The 14,737-nt window shown below is 37.0% G+C and overlaps 1 protein-coding gene across 1 annotated transcript in view; it reads left to right on the top strand.

Annotated features, from left to right (window-relative positions):
• The window catches only part of CUBN (cubilin (intrinsic factor-cobalamin receptor)), a 384,343-nt gene that overhangs the window by 311,771 nt on the left and 57,835 nt on the right, over positions 1-14,737 (top strand). The window contains exons 57-59 of the mRNA XM_006872611.1: positions 5,942-6,142; positions 8,952-9,081; positions 12,842-13,059. Coding sequence (XP_006872673.1) covers positions 5,942-6,142; positions 8,952-9,081; positions 12,842-13,059 — 549 coding nt within the window. The remainder of the gene's footprint in view (positions 1-5,941; positions 6,143-8,951; positions 9,082-12,841; positions 13,060-14,737) is intronic.

Raw genomic sequence — 14,737 nt, 5'->3', positions numbered from 1 at the left:
GAAACTACCAGCTGCTCCGCAGGAGAAAGATGAGGTTTTCTGCTCCCGTAAAGATTTACAGCCTCGGAAACCCTGTACAGGGTCACTATGAGTCAGAACAGACTCCACGGCACATAACAACAACAATGCTTTCCTTACTGGAAGGTTAAGAAAGAAACTTTCTACTAAAATAAGTTGCTCTAAAAGTATACTGTTACATACATTTCTCTAATCTCATAATCACTACATTTCCAATACTAGTTTCTGTATACCAGGCAGTACTTCATTCTGCTATACATTGGGTCGCTATGAGTCAGAACCAACTTGATGGTGCTTAGCAACAACACAACAATGCTCCTAGAGAAACATTTTCTGAAACATGCCTAAGCTCTCTTTTCTCCCTAGGAGACTTGCTGTTGCTAAGTGCCATCAAGTTGGTTCTGACTCATAGCAGCCTGTGTAGGGTTTCCTAGAAACTGCTAATGGGTTTGAACCATGACTTTGTGGCTAGCAATTCAATACTTACCCTACAGCACCACATTGCTTTTAACTATATTCTATTTGGAAGTTTTTGTGTATTTTGAGTTTATATGTATTGGCTCTTTATAATTAAGGGAACATATTTAATATGTTCCCTTAATTATAGTCAAGAGATCATAATACATATTGCATTGGGCAAATCTGCTGCACAGGAACTTTTTAAAGTATTGAAGAGCAGAGATGTCAGCTTGAGGACTAAGGTGCGCCTGACCCAAGCCATGGTATTTTCAATAACCTCATATGGATGGGAAAGCTGGACAGTGAATAAGGAAGATCGTAGAATTGATGCCTTTGAGTTGTGGTGTTGGAGGAGAATACTGAAAGTGCCATGGACTGCCAAAAGAACCAATAGATCTGTTTTGGAAGAAGTACAACCAGAGTGCTCCTTGGAGGCCATGATGGCTAAGCTTCGTCTTTCCTACTTTGGACACATTGTCTGGAAAGAACAGTCGCTGGAGAAGGATGTCATGCTGGTGAAGGTGGAGGGTCAGAGAAAAAGAGGAAGACCCCCATCGAGATGGATCAGCCAGGTGGCATCATTGATGGCGTCAAGTGTGGCAGCGGTAGTGAAGTTGGCCCAGGATCAGACATTGTTTCGTTCTGCTGTGCATGGGGTTGCTATGAGTCGGTTCCGACTCGATGGCACCTGACAACAACAACAACATTTAATATCTACTGCTCCTCGGAAACTCTGTATAGGGTTGCTATGAGCTGGAATCAACTCGACAGCGCTGAACAACAATATGGTCTTTACTATGGTAGTGTAATGGATTATGAGCTAAGCTGCTAACCACAGGTCAGTAGTTTGATCTATCTGTCTCTCCACAGAAGAAAGATGAGGCTTTCTGTTCCAATAAAGCTTTTTTTGTTGTTGTTGTTAAGTGCTGTCAAGTCAGTTCTGACCCATAGCGACCCTGTATAGAGTTTCCCAGGAGCTACTGGTGAGCTTGAATCACCAACCTAGTAGATCAAACCAACTTTGCAGGTCAGCACATTAACCCCTACCACCACACCAGGACTTAGAAATCCTATACAACGTTGCTATTAGTTGGAACCAACTCCATGGCACACAACCACAACCATCACCATAGTCTTTATTGGGAGTCCAGGTGTGACACTGTAGGATGAGCATTGGACTGATAACCGCAAGGTTGGTGGTTCAAGCTCACCAGCTGCCCCTTGAAAATTCTATACAGGCCCCTTATGAGTCGGAATTGACTCAGTGGGACTTAACAACAACATAATCTTTATTGGAGTTTTGGTATGGCACTGTAGATAGAATAAGCACTAGACTGCTAACCACAAGCTCAGCAATTCAAACCTATCAACGGCTCCTTAGAAATCCTATATAGAGTCACTATGAGGTGGAACCAACTCAGTGGCACTTAACAACAACAACAACAACATGCTGTTTATAACCAAATGTCTTCTTACTGAAGGACTAGACTGATTTCTTAGGTTAAGGTGATGTGTAGAGCTTGAGAGCAACACGTACTGTGCAAAATCACTAGATGCCCAATGGCATATTTATATACCATTTTCTTGCATCCCTTTCTCATAATGAACTAATTATATACGTTCGTATATTTTAGGTTGTAGTTGTTGTTGTCGTTGTTATTAGGTGCTATTGAGTCAGTTTGGATTCATAAGCCACACTTAGTTCAATGAGACAAAGCACTACCTTGCCCTGTAGGATGCTCACAATCGTTGCTGTGTTTAAGTCCATTGTTGCTGCCACTGTGCCACTCCCTCTCATTGAGGGTCTTCCTCTTTTATGCTGACACGTTAGCATACCAAGCATGATGTCCTTCTCCAGTCCCTCCTGGTAACATGCCTAAAGTGCATGAAAGGAAATCTCGCCTCTAAGAGCCATTCTGCCTGTACTTCTTCCATGACAAATGTGTTCATTTTTCTGGTAGTCCATTCATTGTATATTCAATATTTTTCTCCAACACCATAACTGGAATACATCAATTCTTCTTTGTTCTTTCTTGTTCACTGCCCAACTTTTGCATATGAAGTGATGGAAAATAGATCATTTTATTAAAGTTTGGCATTATATAGATGTTTGCTATCTTGTGGGGAAAAGTTAGAAGGGTATCCTACTAATGTTGATGACTCCTAGTGAAAAACAGGAACGTTTTAATCCATAAGGAAAATGATCCAAAGTATTAATTTTTGCATTTAGTACATCCGGCTTTGGCCATGGGCACATTGTCTCGAATCCTTTGTTACATTATTAGATATTCTACTGCCATCTAGAAAAAAATTAATCTCCCCTCAATTTCACTCACTTCTCCCCAATACAGCTTATTAATGAACACAGACCTTTTCTTTAGGGTTAGTAAGTTTTGATGATGTCTCAATATGCCACTATTATTTCTTGGATGAACTTTCTGTAACTCAGCTATTCTGTTTAATGAATTACTCCATAATAAGGACTATGAAAACCTTACCTTGTGTTTTATTACTTAAAAAAAAATTTTTTAAGACAGCCACCCTTGTGATAGTCTATAACATTAAGAAAACAACTTACAAGCTAACTCTCTAGTAATTAAAAGACGTGTGCATTCCAAACTATTTAAACTAATGTGAGAGTAATATGTTCATCTAGTATGAACAATATTTCGTTTCATTGTCGGATTTTCATTGTGCAGCTTTTTCCATACTGTTGCTGGCCAAAGCTATTTCTATAACTAATGCGTATGAATGTATTTTTTGATATTCAAATCCATCTACTCTGAATTTTTTAAATCCCAATAGAGCTCTTAGTGTCTTGGAACCAAATTGAGGTTATAAATAAGGCACATACTTTGGCCATAATCAAAACCATGAATCTGAATTTAATTCATTTATGTTTTTCCAATTTGGTATTGCTTCTAATTACATGGTAAGAAGAATTAACAATGAAGTTAATCCTTTCACATTGTTAACTTGTAGGTTTATTCCCTCCTAGAAACATTTCTATTTTAGGATTTTAAAAAACAGGAAACTCTTTGAGGTTAACTTAATAAGTATATTTTTAATTAACACCTCAATATGTCTTCAAGCTGGATATAAAATTAGCTAAGGTAGCAAGTACATTCCTGAAGAACTTAACATTTAAACTACTTAGATATTTTCCTATAACAGTACCAATTTTCTCTAATATTATGTTCACATACTCCAAAAGGGGGACACTTTAATATACGTATATGTAGGAAATGTATAAGTCAAAATTCTTTCAGTTTTAAATAGTAGAATATGCTCAAGTTAGTTCAGGTATGATGTTTACAGGGATGATACTGGATTATCTCCATTAATTGAAGGCAGGTTTAAAAATAAAAAGGGGTATATGGGCTTCCAGAGAAAACGAAGCCAGAAATAGGAATTTTTTTTTATAATTCTCTTTTTTCCTCATCTTTTGGGTGCTTTTCCGTACCCATCCTGTTTGTTTAGTAACTTTTCTGAACTAATTTTTAAAATTATGTATTTTGTGTGTGGCCACTGAAGTCTCTGCTCAGTTCTGCCAGTGGTTAGGATATGATTAAACAGAGATTTCCTTAGACTCCTGGAATCAGTATATCTCCCAGCCTTTGTCAAGGGGCTTTGTGTGCTTATTGGAGCACAGCTTCAACATTCAGTCAAGCACTTACAACTTTGTCTTAGCTTTCAGTTCCTTCTTATGCAGAGATGTCAGGTCATTCAGAGGTAGATGCGTAGGGCCTTCTCAGTTCATATGGGAGCGTGCACAGAGCCCCACACATGCATGTAATCTTCCAGAGCCCCTTTCAGAGATTTTTTTAAAGCTTCTATATACATCTCATTCATCAGCTTTTCCTTTCAAGCTTCTTAGTTGATCTATTGTTTGTCCCAACTGTTACCCATGCTTCAAGTAGCCTTGATGTTAAAATACTTGCCCATAAGTGTTTCTGACAAAACCCCACTGAGGAGAAGCTTTTGGCACTGGGTAAGTTTTGAGTCAGGTCAAACAAAGACAATCCTTTTGAATGTGGTCTTCTAGGGAGCCACTGGACAAGTAAAATAATAACCGTTTGGTTGGGAGGAAGTATAAAGGGCTACAGCTCTATTTTGCTCCCTCCAGTTCTGGGAGTATTGTTTTGAAGTGTGGTTGAGTCGGTTCTTACTCATAGCCACCCTGTACAGGGTTTCTGAGGAGTTGTTATTCAAGGTTACTGCTAAGTGCAAATTAAAACACCACAAAGCTAACTGTTCTTATGGAGATCAATTATTCTTTTGAATAAACTCTCCTGTTTGCTGCAAACCTTTGATTAATTTTCAGCATTCTGAAAGTTTCTTCTGACAATTTTTGCCAGTTTTTTGTTGCTTTTATGGAGGAGCAAATTTTTGGAAGCCCTTGCCTGACATTTTTGTTGATGTCTTCCATATGTTAGAATATGATATTTTCATTAAATACAATGTTTGTTTGTTTGTTTTTTTAACTCAAATGCAATGCTTTAGAACAGGTTTTAATCATATAAAAAATTCATGATGTGTTATGTTAATAACAAATCAATTACCAAAGATTTTGCTTACTATGATCCCAATAATCTGCTAATAGTATATAACCTGTATTAACCTGTAAAGAAAACTGGAGAGGTTATAGTCCTTTCAATTTCTTATTTATTCTGTTTTGTATATTTCTTGGGGGGGGTGTCAAAATGTTATAATATATTTTATATTATAAAACAAAACAATGCTTTTTATTTTTAAATGGCTAAACCCTTAAGCTAATAGCATTTGTATGAACATTTATTGTTGTTGTTTTTAAGTGTCTTTGAGTCAGTTCTGACCTATAGTGACCCTGCATAGGGTTTTTGAGGAGCAGCTGGGTTTTTTGTTGTGATGGAGGAGAGTTTTCTGTGTTTTGCAGGATGATTTGAAGATTCTCTAACTTCTACGATTCACATGCCAGTGGGTTAAGCCCTGGACCAACCACAAGGTCGGTTTGAACCACAAGGTCTGTGGTTCAAACTTAACAGCTTCTCCTTGGCAACCCTATACAGGGTCACTATGAGTCAGAACTGACTTAACGGCACTGAACAGCAACAACAACAACAACAACAAGCATACCCAGGTTGTAACACAACAAAATATTGTCAGATATTACAAAATATATCCTGGGAGACAAAATTACTCTGAGTTTATAATCACCGAGACATTTTATACAGAAAAAATATCAGGGTATTTCAAAATGGGATTTATGTGTTATGAAGTTCAACTTGTTTCCTTACAGAAGCTAACTAGGGGGAATATCATTTCATCAGAAAACAAAGTTAAATATTGACTTCCCAAAATACACTTTGATTCTCATTTTAATTACTAAATAAAAATTGTCTTTGCCTTTTTGGTTTACTATGTACAGCATTTATTTTTTACATTGACTCTGATTATCCTGCTGGCGGTTCTTTGCTCTGTGCAGCTCGCTCCGCCATTGAAGGCAGTTGTATCAATGATGGCGTGCACATTATTAGAGGTTACAACTTATCTTCTGCACCGTTTGCTACCCTGTGCGGTGATGATACCCTGGCTCCAATCACCATCTCTGGTCCAGTGCTGCTTAACTTCTACTCTAACGCACACATCACAGACTTTGGATTCAAGTTTTCCTATCGGATAACCCGTGAGTAACCATAGTGATGCACTTTGGAGTTTTCTTTTTGTTCCTCATTTATTTATCTTAGTATGTGTGTAGTTCATGTAAGAAGATTCATATGTGATTCATTTGTATGATCACTAATGTGGAAGTCTCAGAAGTCTCTAAAAAAAAAGTTTATTTGGCCCCGAATCCTGAGACAGTTTTCCTTAAAGTGTGTGTGTGTGTGTGTGTGTGTGGATAAGGTTGTTGTTGTTAAGTACAATGATGTCGGTTCCGACTCATAGTGACCCTGCGCAGGGTTTCCGAGGCTGCAAATCTTTACGGGAGCAGAAAGTCTCATCTTTCTCCCACAGAACAGCTGGTAGTTTCGAACTGCTGACCTTGAAGTTAGCAGCCCGATTCGTAACCACTATGTTACCAAAGCTTGGAGTTGGTAATTTTGGTTGGAACTACTATTTGAAAATGAAATGGAGAATAAAAGTATTTATTTGTGCAATTTCTGCTATATTTAGTTGTTAGTACATTGTACAGTTGTATCTTTATGGCATGAAATATCTATTTGCCTGTTTCATGTCTCCAAATTACTATACTAATGTGACAAGCAACATCTTATAAATCTAGTAGAAATATGAGAAAATGTCTTCATGGTCTTCTGTTAGGAAAGGGTTTAAAAAAAAACAATACTCAAAATGATAATAAAAATAATCCCTAGAGAAAATGAAATGCATACAATTATATAATAATTTTAAAATGCAATGTATCAAATTCTAAGTGAAGAGACAAGCTATTGAAGGGGTAAAAGATCTTTGCTGCTACCAAGATCATTTTATTTTTATAGACAATTTGATCTATGGTAGTGTGTTATAATAAGATTAAATTTCCCTACTTGAATAGGCCTTTTTCTTTCCTACAATAAATTTATTTGATTAGTTGGCTGACAATATTTTTTGCCTCATCATCCCAGTTTCTGTGAAATGGTCACAAAATCCTTCCCGCAAAATTTTTATTTTGTGTCATCTTTACTTGACTAAACCTATTTCTAAAGGTAGAGCATTAGATCACTTTCTTTCAAATTAATTGCTATTTCCATCAGTAGAGAAGACTTACCATATTTACTCATGAAGAAAGCTTTTAAGTTTTTGTAATTCATTTACAGTAGCTTCTTTGTGAATCCTGACCTTCAATATTTGCAAATCATGAGTATGTATAGTTGTTACTCTTGTTTATTGAAACAAACAGAAGTGAGCAATTAACTTTTCTTCCACAGTTATTTTTCTGTCTAAACAGAAGGACTGATGTGTTTTACTCTTTTGGGATGCTTGTTACATTGAGGCGTAAAACTCTGCTTCACATTCTACTCTTTTGTCCCTTGTTTTCCTAAAACAATGTACGCAAGCTGCAACACATCTATTACAAAATTCTCATTTAAAGAGTTCATTTTTTATTATTAAGATTTCAAATCTTTACAATGTGCAAATTTGGGCGTTATTAAAACATTGGTGATTTTCTGAAAATCATGAATGAAATAGAGTAATGTGTACATAAATCTGATATTTAATCAACTACAGATGTATCTCAGGGTCTGAGCACATGATACTTATGGTCACATAGAGAATAGCTTTCCCTGAAAAGTAGGCTCAGCTGAGATCATATTAATTATTGTTGTTGTTGTTAAGTGCCAACAAGTCAGTTCCTACTCATAGTGACCCTGTTATAAAGAACGTTAAAAGACAGGCACAATTTGTTTCTTATTTCTAAAAGATGTAAAGGAATACATGCATGGATAATGTATAAACCATTGAAATCATATCAAAATGTACCAAGCCACTATGATTTCAGTGTTGTAATGCTATAGGTATGGCGCTGTTGGGTAAGCATTGGACTGTGAACCAAAACATCATCAGTTCAAACACATCAGTTGTTCCTGGAAACTCTGTATAGGGTTGCTATGAGTCGGAATTGACTTGATGGAACTTAACAACAATGTAAAATAAATATAGACTTTTCTTTCTGTAATAAGAGTGGATTGCTTTCTACATTAAATGACCCAATTTTATTTTCTTTCAGTGTAAACCAAGAAATAATGAGGAATTTAAATTTATTTTAATATGGCTTCAGCTCCATTTTTATGGCTGTTGTTTTATTGACTAATAGGAATAACTAAGAGCTATTGATTTCTAGAGTCAGGGTAAGGAGTGGGTCTGTCTTTCATGCTTGTTGAAGACTAATAATGAAAATAATGAGAACACATTGCACAAATGTGTTCCCCATCTCAGAATTAAAGAGAAATACTTAAGATCTGAGGGTTAAGTATTTGAAACCACAGAGGGAATCAAACTTGAAAGTACTTTATTGCATAAAATTCAATCCTTAGTAGAGGAGATCTAAATCTATATTATTTACGATTTCTAGATGTCAATACTTCTTGGGTCCATATGGCTGAAAAATGTCTTAGATTCTTCCTGCCTTCTCTAAACTTCCAATTTTTGACATCATCCCTCTCGGACTTTCAGTGAAATACGAGTTAGAGACTGCAACCATTACACGCCAACACACAAAATACTCTTTCTCATTATTCTCACTTTGGCCATTAATTTCTTTCTGAAATGAGCCTTCAAATATTCTTTCCTACTTCCTACATCATTGCCCTCTCTTTGTTCCCTAGGTAAAGGTCAGTTATTTGTAAATACAATGACAGGATGTCTGAATTGCTTCAAGACAAAATAATTAGTATCTCTTTTATGGAAAAGACTGAAATAGTACAGAATATACTAGAAATATCTTTTCCATATATGATAACTGTTATCTGTGTTTTCCCTGTTTTCTGTTGCAGCCTGTGGTGGTGTGTTTAACTTCTCCACTGGAACCATCCGGAGCCCCGCCTATTCGTATGCAGACTACCCTAACAATATATACTGTTTGTATGTCATCACCGTTAGAGACGACAGAGTGATTCAACTCAAGTACGTAGGAAAAAATGACCTTTTTAACAAAATTATTTCAACTCTGTTTACAGGAAAAACATTCTTTTACCAATGGAGAACATTAATTCTCACCAGGGGACTTCAAAGAGATTGTGGGGAACAACATTATCTCTTCATCCCTTTTCTCCATCCCTTTTTGAAATTCCTTGTAAATTGAAAGGAAGGTGGAGCAAGGTTCCTTTGTAGCAGTAGAAAACTAGGACACTGGTTTCCTACCCTTCACGCAAGCAATAAATGTATAAGGGAGAACAGGTATTCCACTAGTAAAAATTTTGTTATCATTTTCTCACAGGTGCAGTGTAGTTTAATATAATGATTTAATGATTTTAAATTGAAATGGGCAGCAAGGGCTAGGGAATGGAGCCTTGTGATTCCATTTTTGCATGAACTCAGGCTGTAGGATAATCGCTGAACTTCGAACCATGAGGTTGGAGGTTCAAACCCACCAGCTGCTACTAGGAAACCCTGTACAGGGTTATTATGAGTTAAAATCAACTCAACAGCCTTTAACAACAACAACATTGTGTCAATGTCCACAATTACATGTTTGAAAACTTATTTATTGTGTACTTTCTAAGAGCCTATATCTGTGAAATGTACTATTTTAGATGCTACAGAAGACACTTAATTTAGTAAAACAAATTCTTCTATCAGGTCTCTCAAAATATTTAGACCACATAGGATTGTTTGTCCATAGACCTTTACAGATATCGTCTGTGCTCTCCTGAGCCAATGCAAAATAAAAAATCCAAACAGGTTTCAGTCCTCTTGGAAACTCAGAACTTTATCTTCCTTCTTGGATTCTTATTGTAGAAAATAAATGTGGTATCTTTAGGGAATTGGAGTCGCTATAGATGTGGTACTATAGGATAAGCACTAGACTGAAAAAGGTCAGTTTGAACCTCAAGATCAGCGGTTTGAACTCACCAGGCACTCCTGGGAAACCTTATACAGGATCGCTATGAGTTGGAACAGACTTGACAGCACTTAACAACAATAGCGAATTTGGAGCATGGTGATTCTGTAAGATAAGCGCTGGACTGTGAACCACAAGGTCAGCTGTTCGAGCTCACCAACTGCTCCACAGGTGAAAGATGAGGCTTTCTGCTCTTACAAAGATTTGCAGCCTCAGAAACCCTATGAGTGGACACCAACTCTAGGGCGCTTAAAACAGCAACAACAACAGAGAATAAAAAGAAAATAGTGAATTTTGAATTGTATAGCTATTGTTCTACCCTGCTAGTCTTCTTTTGCAAGATCATTCAATATTATATTAGGTTAAAAAAAAGAAAGAAAGAAAAACTGGGGAAAAAAAAAAAAAGAAAAATTTGTTTTGGGTTTTCATCATCAGTTTGAAAAAATTCAATCAACAAAATTTAAGAACTTTTTTTCTTAAGGTTCTTAAAAGGAGGCATGTATTTTAATCATTAGATATTTTCAAAATTGGGGAGCGCAGTAACTCCATATGATAAGCCCTGGACCGCAAACCACAAGGTGTTTTATTTAAGCCTGCCAGCCGCTCTGCAGTAGAAAAATGAGACTTTCTGCTCCCATCAAGATTTAAAGCCTCAGAAACCCTATACAGGGTCACTATGAGTCACAACTGACTCCACAGTGCTTAGAGCAACGATGACATTTTTGAAATTATTTCATATCATGTATGACTATTCTAGTGTGTAACAATAACAACAATGAACCAGGAAAAGCAGAAAACATACAAAAATGAGAGGATACCAAGGAATTTATACAAGTTTTTCAAAGAAAATGCTCTATAATAAGTTCCACTATAAGATCCAGAAGAAAAAAATATGTAGAAAGTCTTGGCTGGTTTGGGAAACTTACATGAAATGACAAATGTTTTTTCATTACTTGACAAACTTGAAGGTTGTTGAGTGCCACTGTGTTGATTCTGACTCACAGTGTCCTTGTATAGGATTTAGGAGGAGCAGCTGGTGAGTTTGAATGGACAACTTTGCAGTTCAAATCGACATTGTGGTCCAGTGCTTATCCTACAATGCCACACCAGAACTTGAAATGACAAAGCATAAGGGCTCAGCTAAAATAGTGTGTTAGACCATATAGGAACATCCAGGTATGCATCTCTCAGGACATGTTCTAAATGGTAACACGCATCCCCTGAACACAGTAGTTTAGCTCAGTATATTTATTTCTCACTGATGCTATGTGCCCAGGGAGACTTGGCTCTCTGCTGGTCATGGTCACCAGAAGTTTAACTTCTACTGGAGCTTCTAGGAATATCACTACAGAGGAAGGGAATGTGGCAAATCTAATAACCATTTTTAAAACTATTCCAAATAGAAATACATATTGTTTCTTCTGCTCACAATGCAAGTGTTATGGTCACATCAAGCTGAGAGACTGTTGAGAATTATAATCCTACTAAGGGACAGACAGGCAGAGAGCTATGACTTTGTAGAGCGCTTTCAGTGACCTCCACAATGAGTGTAAGTGTGACTTTCTGGCTATAGCAATGAAATATGACTCATGAGAATTGAGTAGATTCTTTTCTACCGCTGTTCTTGTGGTGTGCCATTGAGTCAGTGCTGACTCATAACAGCCCTGTCTAGGTTTCTGAGAGCAACTGGTGGGTTTGAGCCACTGATCTTGTGGTTAACATTCCAGTGCTTATACTACAGTGCCACATTAGGGCTCTTTTTTGCCTCTAGTGTATATATTTTTTCTTTTATGAGAAACAACTTATTTCATGCTCTTGTTATTCAAAATCATAACAATAACAATAACTTTAATTTTCAAAATCATTTAATATAAACCAGATAAGGAGCTCTGGTAGCTTAGTGGGTTACACATTGAGTTGCTAACCACAAGGTCAGCAGTTTGAATCCACCAACCACAGAAGAAAAAGAAGGCTTTCTGCTCTGGTAGAGATTTACAGAACTGACTCAATGGCAGTGGATTTGGTTTGGTTTGGTATATGCCAGATACCATAGTTTGTTTTTTACATATTACTTCATTAAAGCTTACTGTAATACTCATTAAAAATAGGAAGACAGAGACTGAGGGACAGAATATTGATCTAGGTCCTTTAGTTAGAACTAAAATCATTCTATTTTATTAGCTCTCTTCCTATAAGCACAGGATTAGACAATATCTTTATCTTTCAAATAACAAGTGACCAGAGTAAACACCTTAATTATTTTCTTTTTTTAATAACAAGAGACCAGAGTAAACACTTTTTTTTTTTTTTAGCCTTCCTTGAACCAGTCATATGTTTTGTTTCATCTAAATGATTACAGTCCCCTCCCTGCAACAACAGTTATCCTGCTTCCTCCCTGTGGTTTCCTTTTTACATCTTATTTTTCACAAATCAACAAAGCAAAACTATTTGATGTACACATACAAAACCAAATGAGATGAAAACTAATGTATTGCTCAAACAAGAAAAATCAGTTCCGTTTGTCAAAACTTGATTTCAAATAGAATTAATGTGTCCAAGACTTCAAACTCCTTGATGTCTAGGATTGTATCTTATATCCCTAGCTCCTATCATAGTTTCATAGATACTCAAAATTTTTTTGCTAAACTTTTGAATTAATCAATAAAATGATGTATTGTTTTTAATATTTCCTCTTAAATGAAGCTTGGATTTTCTACTTTTAGTCATTGCTTTGCCTTTTGGTTTTTTCAAGAGCAAGAGGTACATACAATGTAATAGAACTCTAAATGGAGAACATCAGTATTAACAAAGTACACTTCACAGGTTCAGTGATTTCGATGTGGTTCCTTCCACCTTTTGCTCCCAAGACTACCTGGCAATTTATGATGGTTCTAACAACAGTGATCCCCTTCTTGGAAAATTCTGTGGCTCCAAGCTTCCGCCAAATGTTAAGAGCAACAATAACAGTTTGCTCCTGGTGTTCAAGACAGATTCATTCCAAAGTGCAAGAGGATGGAAGATATCTTTCCGACAGACGTTAGGTAAGACTTTTAGATATGTAAATCTATTTTTTATGACTGTGACCTCCTGTTCTGCTTTATTGTATTGTATTGTATTGTATTTTATCTTTGACCTGATAACAGTTGCTTTTCATTTAAACTTAAACAGATGTGTTGTGTAAAGTCATGATTTTATAAGGTTTCTATGATATCTTTTGATTAAAAATATACATATGAGATTCAGTAAACCTACCTCTCCAGCATACAAAGCATAAGCTAGCAACCTGATCACTTCACGTTAGCCTGAATTTCTATCACCTGTGAAAGCGGTAGACCTCAGAACACCAAACCTGCTGCCTTCAATTTGATCTGGTTCATGGTGACACCATATGCTACAAGGCAGAACTGCTCCATAGAGGGTTTTGTAGGCTGCTACTAACCTCACAGTCAGCAGTTCGAAACTACCAGCCCTTCTGTGGGAGAAAGATGAGGCTGTCTGCTCCCGCAAAGATTTATAGCCTCAGAAACCCTGTGCAGGGTCGCTATGAGTCGGCACTGACTCAACAGCATATAATCACCACTACCAACCACCAGTCTTAATGACAGCAGGTCTCCAGGTCTTTCTTCCATAGCTTCAGGGTAGATTCAGACTACCCGCCTTTCCGTTAGTCCAAATCCCACTGTCATCAAGTTGATTCAGACTCAAAACTATATAGAGTTTCTGAGGCTGTAAATCTTTATGGGAACAGGAAGCCTCATCTTGCTCCCAAAGAGAGTCTGCTGGGTTTGACCTTTTGACCTTGTAGCTAGCTAGCAATCTAGTGCTTATCCAACAGTAGTACAAATTGTTGGTGATGGAAGTAGTAGAAGTTGGAGACTAAAGTCAGGCAAGGACCAGATCAAGAGATGGCCTCATGCCTTTGTTAACATTATCCTTTAAGTGGTAAAGAGCATTGGGGAAATCTAAGCCAGATCTCTGGTAGCATGATGGAGGAAGTCTCAAGGAACCCTAAAACTCAAAAAAGAAAGCTTACTACAGAAATCTGGTTGGGAAATATTGAAGACTCTGACTGACATGTTGTAAATGAAAACAGACAGAAGGATAGAAAGCTCATAGCTATTTAGAAAATAGGATGTTAGAAACTTGATGACATGTTACATGAGGACATGAGTCGAGGATGACTTTTTATGGATAGCTTATTGGATTGTGGTACCTTAGGAGGCTAAAATTTTAGATGGTGGTGGTGGTTATGTGTTGTGGAGTCGATTCCAACTCTTAGTGAATCTGTGTAGCATTTCTGAGTTTGTAAATCGTTTCAAGAGCAGAAAGCCTCATCTTTCTCCCAGGGAGCAGCCGATAGATTCAAACTGCTGACCTTACGATTACCAACCCTGCTTGTAACCCACTGTACTACCAGAGCTCCAGAAGGTTTTGGAGGGGGTATTGTATTATATTATATTATATTGTATTATATTGTTGTTGTTAAGTGTTGTTGAGTAGATTCTGACCCATAGTGACCCTGTATAAGATTTCAAAGGAGAAGCTGGTGAGCTTGAACTGCCGACATTACAGTTCAGATGGCTTTGCAGTCTGGCACGTTAACCCACAGCGCCACACCAGAATTCCTATATTGTATTGTAAGGAGCTCTGGTAGCGTAGTGGTTACGAATCGGGCTGCAAACCTTAAGGTCAGCGGTTCGAAACTACCAGCTGCTCCGC

The sequence above is a fragment of the Chrysochloris asiatica genome, unplaced genomic scaffold (assembly GCF_000296735.1).
Source record: "Chrysochloris asiatica unplaced genomic scaffold, ChrAsi1.0 scaffold00206, whole genome shotgun sequence".
Taxonomy (NCBI): Eukaryota; Metazoa; Chordata; class Mammalia; order Afrosoricida; family Chrysochloridae; genus Chrysochloris; species Chrysochloris asiatica.
The sequence above is the reverse complement of the archived record's forward strand: the minus strand, read 5'-3'. Positions and strand labels throughout refer to the sequence as shown.